Source organism: Anomaloglossus baeobatrachus, chromosome 3 (assembly GCF_048569485.1).
Source record: "Anomaloglossus baeobatrachus isolate aAnoBae1 chromosome 3, aAnoBae1.hap1, whole genome shotgun sequence".
Classification (NCBI taxonomy): domain Eukaryota; kingdom Metazoa; phylum Chordata; class Amphibia; order Anura; family Aromobatidae; genus Anomaloglossus; species Anomaloglossus baeobatrachus.
Window position 1 is genome coordinate 491,373,846 of NC_134355.1, and position 14,117 is coordinate 491,387,962.

Sequence of the window (14,117 nt, forward strand, 5' to 3'; positions counted from 1 at the left end):
ATCAGCAGAAAGCAGAAGAGTTTGAGCTACAGATAACTCGTGCACCATCATGTATTCTGACCACATGTAGGGCTTTGGCTTCATGATGGTAAAGAAAACCGGCCACACAATCTATGTGAATGCTCGATATCTCCATCACAGACCTAGCCTAAGGGAGGGAGAGAGAGTCCAGTTCCTCAAGGAAGATGGACTGCAAGGCTGGTACGTGGTGGCTGTGACTCAAATTCAAGAAGAAGCCATAGCGAATCATAGTGGATCTGCTCAAGCCACCTCCAACCCAGCAAAGGCTAACCCTACTGCAGACCTCCCCATCCACGAACCCCAATTTTGGTCTCATCTTATCACATAACCTTCTCCCATGCATCCTCAGGATCATCCAGAGGGTCACTGATGAACTTCAAAGGGGTATGTGCTGGTGTGAGCAGAGGGACCTAGCTTGCGTCTTTGAGACTATGGTCCCAACTCTCTTCTGGTCATTGACCAGGTTCTCATATGTAGTTCTGGGCTGATTCCTGATCGATCTCCAAATCATCCTTACCCCATGAGGCAAGATCTTTCATGGAGCAGAGACCAAGTGAGATTGACAGTCATCTTGTGTTCCTTCCCTTTTCTAATAATTGCACCACGCTGCTTGCCTATTGTCTTGTAGCCCATCCCAGCCTTGTGCAGGTATAAAATTTTGCCCCTGGTATCCTTAGACAGATCTTTGGTATTGGCCATGGTGGAGAGGTTGGAGTGTCATTGAGTGTGTGGACAGGTGTCTTTTACATAGGTAAAATAGTACAGGTAAGGACTTCTTAAAGAAAAAATAACAGGTCTGTCAGAGACAGAATGCTTGCTGGTTGGTAGGTGGTCAAATACTTATTTCATGCAATAAAATGCAAATTATTTAAAAATCATAAAATGTGATCTTCTGGATTTTTTTTTTATTCTGTCTGTCACAGTTGAAGTGTACTTACACTAAAAATTACGGACTTCTCTATTCTTTGTAGGTGGGAAAACTTGCAAAATTGGCAGTATATCAAATACTTATTTATATATCTATAAGTATTAACATTTCCAATTATTTTATATTAACAGTTTGGAAAATCTTTTCTTCAAAGCAGCAAAAGAAAATAATGTCAGACTTCTGAAAATGCTAATTGGAGACAATGCTGATCCATTTCTGAAAGGTATGTTGGAAATGTGAGATTGTGCTTCCTTTTAAGTAAAGCTGGTGTCACACATAACGACGACGACAACGACGTCGCTGCTACGTCACCATTTTCTGTGACGTTGCAGCGACGTCCCGTCGCTGTCGCTGTGTGTGACATCCAGCAACGACCTGGCCCCTGCTGTGAGGTCGCCGGTCGTTGCTGAATGTCCAGCTTCATTTTTTGGTCGTCACTCTCCCGCTGTGACACACACATCGCTGTGTGTGACAGCGAGAGAGCGACGAAATGAAGCGATCAGGAGCCGGCACTGGCAGCTGCGGTAAGCTGTAACCAGCGTAAACATCGGGTAACCAAGGGAAGACCTTTCCCTGGTTACCCGATGTTTACGCTGGTTACCAGCCTCCGCTCTTGCTGCCAGTGCCGGCTCCTGCACTGTGACATGTGGCTGCAGTATGCATCGGGTAATTAACCCGATGCATACTGTAGCAAGGAGAGCAAGGAGCCAGCGCTAAGCAGTGCGCGCGGCTCCCTGCTCTCTGCACTGTGACATGTAGCTGCAGCACACATCGGGTTAATTAACCCGATGTGTGCTGCAGGAGAGCAAGGAGCCAGCGCTAAGCGCGGCTCCCTGCTCTCTGAACTGTGACATGTAGCTGCAGCACACATCGGGTTAATTAACCCGATGTGTGCTGCAGGAGAGCAAGGAGCCAGCGCTAAGCGCGGCTCCCTGCTCTCTGAACTGTGACATGTAGCTGCAGCACACATCGGGTTAATTAACCCGATGTGTGCTGCAGGAGAGCAAGGAGCCAGCGCCAAGCGCGGCTCCCTGCTCTCTGAACATGTAGCACAGCGACCTTATGATCGCTGCTTCTGCTGTGTTTGACAGCTAAGCAGCGATCATAACAGCGACTTACAAGGTCGCTGTTACGTCACCGAAAATGGTGACGTAACAGCGACGTCGTTGTCGCTGTCGTTTAGTGTGACACCAGCTTAAGTCAAGGGGTTGCTCAACCATGCCGATTGGCTCAGCTTTGTTACCAAATTGGCTCCTTCCTCTATGATTTATTTCTAGTCTTCTAATTCTGAAATTGATCAAATACATGGTGACTCAAGTATTTATATACACTGAACTGTAAAAACACTAGATTCACTACTGTTCATAAGATTCCCTTGTCAACTTTAAATATTTTATTAGTTATTACATTTTTGTTTAACGTCACAAATTCACTTACAGCACTCCATGTTAAAATGCAATTTTCAATGTATGCTATAGGAGAACCTGTAAGTTGGTATAAATTAATATTTTTTTACCTGGTGTAAATGTCGATGTTCTCCTGAATCTGACTTAGTCTTCTATTCCCGTCACCGTTCCATTCTGGAGATATGGCTCCCTCTTCCCTGTATGTAAATCTCATCTTTTCAACTAAGTGGGAGTGATATTAATTAAACTCTTCTCTCTGGTCACCTTCTTGGGGGCTATGCCCAGTTTGCTAAAAATATTATTCCCCAAATTTATGAAGGTGTTTTTTGTCAGAATTTTGTTATAAAATACTGTAGTTTCAAATGTTGGAAATTTTTTTGCCACAACTAGAAACTGTATAAAAATGTTGGCACTTTTGCCATTTTTAGACCAGTCCCAGCCACCGTTGTCAAAGTGGGCAGAGCTTGGGCGGGACTGGGCATGGCGAAGAGCCCACTTCCCCATATAGTTAATCAAAATAATGCAGAAATGTACTCCAGTCAGGGGAGTAATATTTCTGGGAGAGGCACGCAAGTAGTGCAGTGCCTGTTTTAATGAATTAGGTGCACCTTACTCCAGCGGTGAGGTTCATTAGGACTGGTGGGGAAAATTGGAAATTGAGAGGCGCAGGAAAAAAAATGAATGCCAGGTTCAGGAAAAAAACAGCATTTGCAATAGGTAAAAAAAAACCCAACATATTTATGGCAAGTAACAGGTTAAAAAAATCAATGCCACAACGGTGAGATCCACAAAGGAAAGAAAAATATGTATGATTCTTATAACATACAGGACAAACGTATATACTCAACATATGCGATGAATACTTATAATGCACCAAATAAGATCACACTTACAAAAAAAACAAACAAATTGGAGCTTAATACCATAATGTATTGAAGACTTTCTATACAACCATGAACTAATGAGGAAAAGCATAAAGAGCAAGAGACATTGGCAGCAATTCTCCATAAGTGTAATCTGCATTCTGATCATGTGCACTGACCCTAAACCCGGTGTCTAAGGTGATGACAACGGATACAGGCATGCGTGGCACTGTCGATGACACTGCGCAATGGGCAATGAATACCATGTTAGCACACTCCTGTCCTGTGGGTGTGCTAACATGCTAAGAGGGCAGACTAGTTGGGGGAAATAACACCCTCGCCTCATTAGCATATCATAAAGGATCTTTAGTAATATTTTTTCTAAAGATCTCTTTATCTATGCTAGTGTACACAGGGACGGTTAGGCAGGGATTAGCAATATGCACCCACAACTGTTTGTGGTTCTGAGTGTATATTGGACCTAAAAGGTTCCCTTTACTCATTTTAAAGTAGAACCATCATCCTGGGTGGAATTACATCACTCTTTTGTGGCAGAAATAAAGGAGATCTATAACGGTGATTTCCAGAATTAGATAAACATGGCTGCTTTCTTTGCTTTCTTTCATGGGTTGCAGCTCAGCTCCATTCATTTCAATGGGGCTGTTTCTGAAATAAACCAGTCATTTTTATAAACCTGTACAATCCTTTAAAATCGAGTTATTATTCCAAGAAAATATATTGCTGGGAACATTATGTAAACACACAATTTATTTAATTTATGCTTTAGGTGCAATGGGAGAAAATGCAATCCACATAGCAGCACTATACAATAATAAAGAAGCTCTGGCTACATTGTTGGATGCTTTCCCTCTACTGATAGACACGCCTATTGAATGTGACGTATATAAAGGTAAGAGAGTGTGACACTGACCATCACATGTATACACTACCAGTCATGGAGGTCAGGGTTTGGGAATTTACACACTCTACCCTCAAGTCCCTGCCAATTAGCTAGCAGTGTAATGGTAAATCTTTCATTTGTTGAACTAAAAGGGAGGAATCATCTGAATACGGAAAGGAGAGTATTATCATTATCAACTGCTTGACCACTAACAGGTTAAATAATGAGTCTTAACCCATTATTGACAGCCAATATGTCTTTTTGCTGACTTGAGACTTAGGCTATGTGCGCACGTTGCGTACAGTTCACTGCAGAAATTTCTGCAGCGATCTGAAGAGCACATGTGCGCTTTAAATCGCTGCAGAAATGTCCGTAGTGAAGCCGATTCCATGCGCTCTGCCTGCAGCTCCTCCCATAGACAGAGCAGGAGCTGCCAGCAAAGCGCACGGAAGAAGTGACATGTCAGTAGCCGAAGCGCTGCGCTCTAAAACGCCACGTGCGCACGGCCCCTGCACAATCTCCATAGACTGTGCAGGGGACGCAGGACGCATGCAGTTATGCTGCACTACAAAGCGCAGCGTAACTGCATGTATATACGCAACGTGCGCACATAGCCTTAAACAAATAACTTCATTCGACAGTTGAAAATACATTGGGTGCCAGGTGTGTACTATAGGGCTGCCTAATGCCCTATATGCTGCCCTCAATAGCAACAGTGGCATCTAGATGGTTAACAGAGGGGAGTGGCTCCATCTTTAACCATATTGACACCCTGAGATTATGATTGAGTGGTCCTGATGGTTTCCATGACAGTCTGAGACTATGGGCCATGGGGTCTGCTAGCTTTGGTGGCCTGTTAAGATGTTAGCAACATATCAGTGGAAATAAAAAATATTTTTCATTTCATTCATTTCTCTTAATTCCGGTTATATAAAAAAAAAAATCTTTATTTTTATATAGCGCTAACATATTCCGCAGCGCTTTACATACATCAGGAACACTGTCCCTATTGGGGCTCACAATCTAAATTCCCTATCAGTAAGTCTTTGGAGTGTGGGAGGAAACCGGAGTACACGGAGGAAACCCACACAAAAACAGGGAGAACATACAAACTCATGTTATGTACCTGATGGGTTAAACTACTGGACACTTTGGAATATTTTGAAGAATGCAGTTTTTAAAATGGAATTTGGGGGATCATTCAAAATATAGGCCCCACAAAGTCACTTCAAAAATGAAAAGGTCTCTATAAAATATGTTTTGTAAATTCACTTGAAACATATGAAAAACATCTGTTGAACTTTGAAACTTTTTAATATCCTAACAAAATAAAAAAGGACATTTGGAAAATAACGCTGATGTATAGTAGACATATAGGGAATGTTAGTTACTATTTTGTGTAGTATAACTATATATGTTGCTCTAACCAGGAGAAATGAATGAGCGATCAGACTGCTGATCCTTATAGTCCCTTAGGGAGACTAATAAAGTAAAAAAAAAAGTAAAAAAAAAAAGTTTTAAAAAAATAGATAAAAAGTTCATATCACCCCCATTCGCTCCCATTAAAAATTAAAAGGTTAAAAAAATAAGAAATATGCACACGTTTGGTATTGCCGCATCTATCAAAATATAAAATTAATCAATCTGATTGGTAAATGGCTTAGCGGCAAAAAAATTCCAAATGCCAAAATTACTTTTTTTCGTCATCGCCAATCTTGCGCAAAATGCAATAACAGGCGATCAAAGTGTAGCATTTGTGCAAAAATTGTACTATTAAAAAGAACAGCTTGAGATGCATAAAATAAGTCATCCCTCAGCCATAGATCCCGAAAAATGAGACTGCTACGCGTCACGGAAAATGGCCCAAAAAGTACGCCACTTTTTGGACAAACTTTAGAATTTTTTTAACCCCTTAGATAAAAATAAACTTATGCATGTTTGGTGTCTTTGAACTCACACCAACCTGAGGCATCATATAGATATATCAGTTTTACCATGTAGTGAACACTGTGAATAAAATACCCCCAAAACAATCATGCAATGACACTTTCTTTGCAATTGTCTTTGCACTTGGAATTTTTTTGCTGTTTTCCAGTACACTATACGGTAAAACCTATGGTTTTATTTAAAAGTACAACTTGTCCCACAAAAAACAAGCCCTCATCTGGCAAGATTAACAGAAAAATAAAAAAGAAGCAAAAAAGAAAAAAACTAAAAATGGAAAATCATCCAGGGGTGAAGAGTTAAACCCCAGGGTACAGTTTGGCCTAGGATAGCTAATCTCAGGGGTATACTCTTGCCTGGGCCAAACTATACATGGGCTTAATATGGGAAGGGGTAAATATGGCCTGCTACATCAACTTTGTTCCAGTGACATCGATGACTGGTTTACTGGAGCTTGTGTGGCGTTGTTATGCGGTGAGCTCTGGAGCCAGTGGCCATTTCACACTCACTTCCAACAGACGAAATGGAAACCTGGAACAAGTGACAAATGCTTCTGCTCTCTTAACTTCATCTGAATGTCAGTTACCTGGGAAGGAGGAGAATGAAATGGCCACTTAGGCTATGTGCCCACGGGACTCTGCACCCGCAGATATATCTGCAGGTACAGCCACAGGTTTCCCGCAGCTTATCCCCAGAACCGCAGCTATACATAGCTGCGGGATTCCAGAGAAATAGCTGTGGTAAACCTGCGGACATTCCTGTGACTTACCTGCGGAAGTCCTGCCCTCTATCTTCATAGTGGAGGGCCGGGATTTTCGCAGGTATTTCCGCAGGAATAATTGACATGCAGTTATGTGCGGCTGAGGCACATCCGCAGCATATTCCGCAGCCGCACATACCGCAGCATGGACACAGATACTCCTCATGTCCCATAGGATAACATGGGGAGTGTCTGTGCTTGCTAAAACCCTGCGAGGTTTTCTGTGGCACATTCCACGCTTACAGAGTCCCGTGGGCACATAGCCTTACTGTTATACCACGTGAGCCATGCAGCCAGTGTAACACAAGCCCTAGAAAACTAGGCGCGGATGTTGCTGGAATGGTGCTGTCGCGGGCAGAGGGGAAGCGCTCGCCATGCTCGGGTCCGGGGCTTCTGCTGCTGCTGCTCGGTGGCTCGAGCGGTGGACCGGACCCGAGGACTTGAGCAGCGCTCCTCACCCGTGAATGAAAGGGGGGTGGTTTGGTTAGGGAGATTGTTCGTGACGCCACCCACGGGTCGTGGTGATAATGGCACCACCGCTGCTGGTAATGGGGATCCCGGGAGAGATGGTAGGGTGCAGCTGAGATGTTGTCCCCTCCGTGGGCAGGGGTTGGTGATCCCGGGGCCAGATGGTGTAACGGGGAGGCTGGATGGCTGGGGTGCAGGGACTGCGTGGCGTGGTGCCGGACGGCACTGGTGTACTCACTCAGATAATCACTGACAGAGTCTCTGGAAAAACCAAAACGGCCGGATGGACGGGTCCCGCAGCTGGCTGCAGTGTTGTTGTTGTGCTCTCCCTGGACGGCTGATGGTGGCTGTCTTTCCCTGCACCTTTGAAAATGTTCTTGACTCCTATGGTTGCCCACCGGTAGTCCGCTCCCTGGCGTATAGGTGCCGTAGGAGCCTGTTTTGCCCGCAGGCGCTGGCCCTTGGATCTCTAGCCTGTGGCGGTGGCTGTATATCCTCTCTGGGTGGACGGTTGCCTTCAAATCGGGACTTAGTAGTTGAGAAACCCCTGGGGTTCCTGTCACATTCGGATTTGACTATTGACGGTGGCTCCAAGCCTGGTCGGGGTCCGATGGCCCTGCCTGTGTGCTTAGCTTCACTCCGTTCCCCGGTCCGGTAGCGGCGGGCCGACGCCCGACCCCGGTCCTTATGGCTCTGCGGAGTTCCACTAACTCCTGCAGACGGCCACCACCATCTGCCAACCTTGCTGTCAGTGTCCGGGCTCCAACCCAGACACTTGCAGTACGTGACCTCTCACTTTCACCTCCAAGACTGAACTCTTCCAAACTCTAACTGACTGCTTTTCCCACCTCCAGGCCTGTGAACTCCTCGGTGGGTGGGGCCAACCACCTGGCTCCGCCCCACCTGGTGTGGACATCAGACTCTGGAGGGAGGCAACAAGGGTTTTGTGTTTGGCTGCTGTAACTGCCTAGGGTGGGGGGTGTGTATGTTGGTATGTTTGTGACTACCTGGCTAGTCCAGGGCGTCACACTCCCCCTTGGTAAAATGCAGACCGTCCGTGGGCTGCCCGTCCATCACCGGTTTTATTTTTTTTCAAAAACTGTAAAAATATAAATAACATGTAAAATGGTAAACATTTAAAACATAAGCATTTTTTTTTAGGTCACCTTAAACGTTGCACATATAAACATTTTTATTACGGACGGATGTCTTCCGCTCTCCCACCCAAGCAACCTAGCCCTGATGCTGCCCCTAAGAAGTGGGCTGCACCCCTTTACCCCAGTCCAGGTTCAGGCTGCCCGAGCGGGAACGGGTACGGTATCTCGCACCCAGCTGTCACTTCAGGGGACCCCACGTCCAAGGGGGACCCCTGACCCCCGGAGGATGGCCACCGGTCCTGGTGGTGGCCAGGCCCCAGCCTGCTCTGCTGCGGGCCCTTCCTCCAATCTGCCTCTCCGGAGGCGGCAACGGTATCCATCCCACAACATTATTTACAGGCCCACAAGTTCGTGGGTGGCCTGCCAGTTCTCGGCCTTGTCCATGAGCAGTTCCTCATGTATACGGTAAACATATAGGGTCCCTCCGGGGACAACTTGCCGTCAACGGCCGGAATAATCAAGTAGACAATCAGATGAAGCTTCGGTTGGATTATTTTTCATTCATTCAAACTGCTGAGGGTCCCAACAGCGACAACTTGGTTGCAACGGAGGACCGCTGCCACTATTTGAGGTCGCACTCATCCAGGACCTCCTCCAGCTCGATATCCGGACGGCACGGAAGAGGAGGGGGCTGGGGCCACATCTGCACACCACGGCTCTCCCTTTGTTTAACGTCCAGGGCGAACCAGCCCCTCTCCCCGCAGTGTCGGGTGTAGGTTACCAGGTCACCAGGCAACAGATCACAACCTGGGTGGCCCGTGGGCAGGTGTGAGTTTACATCGCGGCGGGCCACAAATACTTCGGCCTCCAGGCCCGGCTCGTAGATGAAACCGAACCCCCTTCGCGTGTCAAACTGCCGGACTTGGCCCTCATACACCGAGCCCCGCACCCGAAAGGTGGCATGGCGGAGTGCATCCTTCTCCTTAATCACTCGCGCCATCACTTCGGCCCTCTACTGCTCCCTGGCGGCAATCTCTCGGTCCAACTGACTTGGTTCCCTGTCCCAATAAGGGGCGTTGGCAGACCCCTGCGCTCGGGTCGGGCCCCGCTGGACTGCACCCACTCCGGCCACGACCAGTACTCTCGTGCGGGGGTCCTGCGGTGACGTGGCCTGAACTGCTGCTTTGCAGTGGTGGCCCGGTGCAGCCTCAGCTGAGGCGTGGGACTCAGGGACAGCTGGCCTCACCGGTTGGGCCTTCGGGCCCGCAGCAGCCGGTTCTTCCACGGCCGGGCGGACTGCCGGAGCCGGGACGGTCTCGGGTTCGGCCACTTCCGGGGCTGACGGCTTCTTGTCGCGGATGGGCACCTCCCGCGGGATCTTCCATGGCAGCGGGAGGGATGCGGGCCGTTCACAGACAACGCCCCCAGGTCGGTCCTCTAGGGTGGACGGGTTTGATTCCGCTACCGGTGTTGGGGGTAGCGGTCCAAAGGGTAACAGCAACCGGTACGGATGGCGGGGGAGGCAGGAGGGTGAGCGGGCGCAGGCCGGACCCCTCAGCCGCAGCGGCCGGTCCTTCTCGGACACAGGGGCGTGGGTCGCTTACCCGCTCCTCCAACACTGCCTCCACCTCGCATCTCCGCACGGCTGCCGCCACTTCCTCCATCTCGGCCACCCAGCGCTCCATCAAGAACCGGACCTGGGTTTGAAGGCGGCAGCACATTTGCGCGGTCCGGGCTTCCACCCACGCCGTCGTTCCTGGCGTGGGCTCGGGAATCTCGGCATCACCGGACGGGATGGACATGCTTGCTAGCAGACTTCCAGTAACCGGATATGTTGCCGAGTCCTGGCATCCTCGCTTTTTATGCCCTCGGCTACATTAGGCAGGCTATCGCCTGCCCCCCCTTGGTTCTTTCTAGCACTTCCGTTAGTTGGGGGCGGGGCTTCGCTTTCGGCCTTCCCTGCTCGGGGAAGACGCTCGAGCAGGAGATTTTCGCGCCAAAGATGGCGGCGCTTTCAATTTTTCGGCCGGACGCCGCCGGCGGGGACCACAAGGCGCACTTCTACTGGTAAGTAGATCGGCTCGATCCTGTTCGCAGACGCCAAGTTGTCGCGGGCGGAGGGGAAGCGCTCGCCACGCTCGGGTCCTGGGCTTCTGCTGCTGCTGCTCGGTGGCTCGAGTGGTGGACCGGACCCGGGGACTCGAACAGCGCTCCTCACCCGTGAGTGAAAGGGGGGTGGTTTGGTTAGGGAGATTGTTCATGACGCCACCCAAGGGTCGTGGTGATAATGGCACCACCGCTGCTGGTAACGGGGATCCCGGGAGAGATGGTATGGTGCAGCAGAGATGTTGTCCCCTCCGTGGGCAGGGGTTGGTGATCTCGGGGCCAGATGGTGTAACGGGGAGGCTGGATGGCTGGGGTGCAGGGACTATGCGGCACGGTGCTGGACGGCACTGGTGTACTCACTCAGACAATCACTGACAGAGTCTCTGGCAAACCAAAACGGCCGGATGGACGGGTCCTGCAGCCGGCTGCAGTGTTGTTGTTGTGCTCTCCCCGGACGGCTGATGGTGGCTGTCTTTCCCTGCACCTTTGAAAATGTTCTTGACTCCTATGGTTGCCCACCGGTAGTCCGCTCCCCGGCGTATAGGTGCCGTAGGAGCCCGTTTTGCCCGCAGGCGCTGGCCCTTGGATCTCTAGCCTGTGGCGGTGGCTGTATATCCTCTCTAGGTGGACGGTTGCCTTCAATCGGGACTTGGTAGTTGAGAAACCCCTGGGGTTCCTGTCACATTCGGATTTGACTATTGACGGCGGCTCCAAGCTTGGTCGGGGTCCGATGGCCCTGCCTGTGTGCTTAGCTTCACTCCGTTCTCCGGTCCGGTACCGGCGGGCCGACGCCCGACCCCGGTCCTTACGGCTCTGCGGAGTTCCACTAACTCTTGCAGACGGCCACCACCGTCTGTCAACCTTGCTGTCAGTGTCCGGGCTCCAACCCAGACACTGCAGTATGTGACCTCCCACTTTCACCTCCAAGACTGAACTCTTCCAAACTCTAACTGACTGCTTTTCTCGCCTCCAGGCCTGTGAACTCCTCGGTGGGTGGGGCCAACCGCCTGGCTCCGCCCCACCTGGTGTGAACATCAGACTCTGGAGGGAGGCAACAAGGATTTTGTGTTTGGCTGCTGTAACTGCCTAGGGTGGGGGTGTGTATGTTGGTATGTTTGTGACTACCTGGCTAGTCCAGGGCGTCACAGTGCCCACACCAGAGAGGAGTATAGTCTCAATACAGAAATTGAGAACAATATATCTGAGTAAGGAACAACCCTTTTAACTGCATCAAAATTTGTGATTTAGGGGCACTGTGAAGTTTTTCATACACCACTGCATTTAAGAAATGTAAATGGTTTGCAGTGAGACTTGATGCCCAATTCAATATTTTTGGTCTACAAGGAATTCTGTTGCCATTACAGTTTTGTGAATAGAACAACAATTTTTTAACTCAAGCAGATAAGATTCTCCGGGTAGAATGGCATTAACTAAACGGGTACAATGAATATGAAGAGAGAATCTAGAAGTCTAGTAAAAACGTAAAATAGTCTATGCGGCATACTACTAGACTTATACAACAGAAGGACATTCTGTTAGTTCTTGTGGAGTCGCTGCTCTCCATGAACAGCATGCACTGATGGGTAGTATCGGTAGTAGCTGCTGGTCTTTAGAAAAAATAGGACAGTGACAACAGTGCCACTTATAGGTGATGAGAAGGTAATACACCAAAGTCACAAGACTTCCAAATTAAAAAAATCAAAATAACAAATAAATAAAAAATATCTGATTTCTTTGCACTTAGAGCAATATTAAATGCAGAAAATACAAAGAAAAAAATGCAAGCGACTCTCCGTAATTGCAATATTGTGGAGTGTATGAACAAAATGTAATGAAAACTTTCTGACCATTTTAATCTCCTCTTATGAAGCTGGTTGTCCGTGTTAAGGGTAATGTTTCTTGGGGAAAAAAAGATTGTAAAATTAATATAAAACTAAAGAAGAACTGTCTACAGAATTGTTTTTATCTGTCCTGATTAGAGTTGAGCGCGGTTCGAGGTTCGAGGTTCTCCAGTTCTAGGCTCGAGTGATTTTGGGGGCTGTTCGAGATCGAACTAGAACTCGAGCTTTTTGCAAAAGCTCGATAGTTCTAGATACGTTCGAGAACGGTTCTAGCAGCAAAAAGCAGGGCTTTTTACAGCTACAGTGTGCAGGAGCCATCGCTGGCAGCCTGCCAGAAGCTGGTAACCAAGATAAACATCGGGTATCCAAGCAAAGCGCTTTGGTTAGTAACCCGATGTTTATCCTAGTTACATGCAGGAAGCCCACACTTCCCCGCTCAGCTCGCTCCGCCCCCTCCTGCCCGCGGCATGTATTGTACACACGTACACACACACACACACACACACACACACACACACACACACACACATGGTCCCGCTCGGCTTACCTGCGGTGATGAAGTCCAGCCATCCCGACCTCAGCGCTGTCACTGTCCTCCATGGCCGCCACTTGTCACATCACCTCTCGCTTCCGACCCGAGACTGACTAGCGGTGACGTCACGGGCCTCTCGCGATACTTGGTGTGAAGGCGCCGATCATTGAACTCAGTGACAGGGGCTGTCAGTGTGCTGGAGATCAGCGCAGGTAATGTACCTCGCTGACAGCAGCACTTGTCATGCCCTGCAGTGACCTGGGCTGACCCATTGATGTTAGCTCAGGTCACTGCACTGCTCTCCCAGCCAATGGGGAACATCCTGCTCTTCATTGACTGGGACAGTGTGGATCGTCATGGCAACCCCTTGGATTACACCAGACCTGGATTTGTTTTTCATTCTAATAAATTGGTTAAAGAGGGAATGTTTTGGGGAGTGTTTTTTCAAATAAAAATGTGGTTGTCGTCTATTTTTTTTTATTACTGACTGGGTTGGTGATGTCAGGTATCTGATAGACGCCTGACCTCACCAACCCCAGGGCTTGATGCCAGGTGACATTACACATCTGGTATTAACCCCATATATTACCCCGTTTGCCACCGCACCAGGGCGCGGGATGAGCTGGGGCGAAGCACCAGGATTGGCGCATCTAATGGATGCGCCACTTCTGGGGCGGCTGCGGCCTGCTATTTTTAGGCTGGGGAGAGTCCAATAACCATGGACCTCCCTAGTCTGAGAATATCAGGCCCCAGCTGTCTGCTTTACCTTGGCTGGTGATCCAATTTTGGGGGACCCCTACGTGTTTTTTTTAAAATTATTTGTTTAATTTAAAATAACAGCGTGGGGTGCCCTCAGTTTTGGATTACCAGCCAAGGTGAGCTTGCCAGCTGTGGTCTGCAGGCTGCAGCCGTCTGCTTTACCCTAGCTGGCTACAAAACTAGGGGGAACCCTACGTCATTTTTTTTTTCATTTTTTGGCTAAATACAAAGCTAAGCACCCCTTAGTGCCACATGAAAGGCACCAAAGGGTGCTCCACTTTTTCTCCACTTTTTCTCCACTTTTTCTCCATTTTTTTCTCCACTTTTTCTCCACTTTTTCTCCACTTTTTTCTCCACTTTTTTCTCCACTTTTTCTCCACTTTTTCTCCACTTTTTCTCCACTTTTTCTCCACTTTTTCTCCACTTTTTCTCCATTTTTTTCTCCATTTTTTTCTCCACTTTTTCTCCACTTTTTCTCCATTTTTTTCTCC

The 14,117-nt window shown here is 48.4% G+C and overlaps 1 protein-coding gene across 1 annotated transcript in view; it reads left to right on the forward strand.

Annotated features, from left to right (window-relative positions):
* The window catches only part of LOC142295460 (transient receptor potential cation channel subfamily V member 6-like), a 137,485-nt gene that overhangs the window by 21,759 nt on the left and 101,609 nt on the right, over positions 1-14,117 (forward strand). Inside the window, exons 2-3 of the mRNA XM_075338560.1 lie at positions 1,081-1,172; positions 4,006-4,128. Of these exons, the coding sequence (XP_075194675.1) occupies positions 1,081-1,172; positions 4,006-4,128 (215 nt within the window). The remainder of the gene's footprint in view (positions 1-1,080; positions 1,173-4,005; positions 4,129-14,117) is intronic.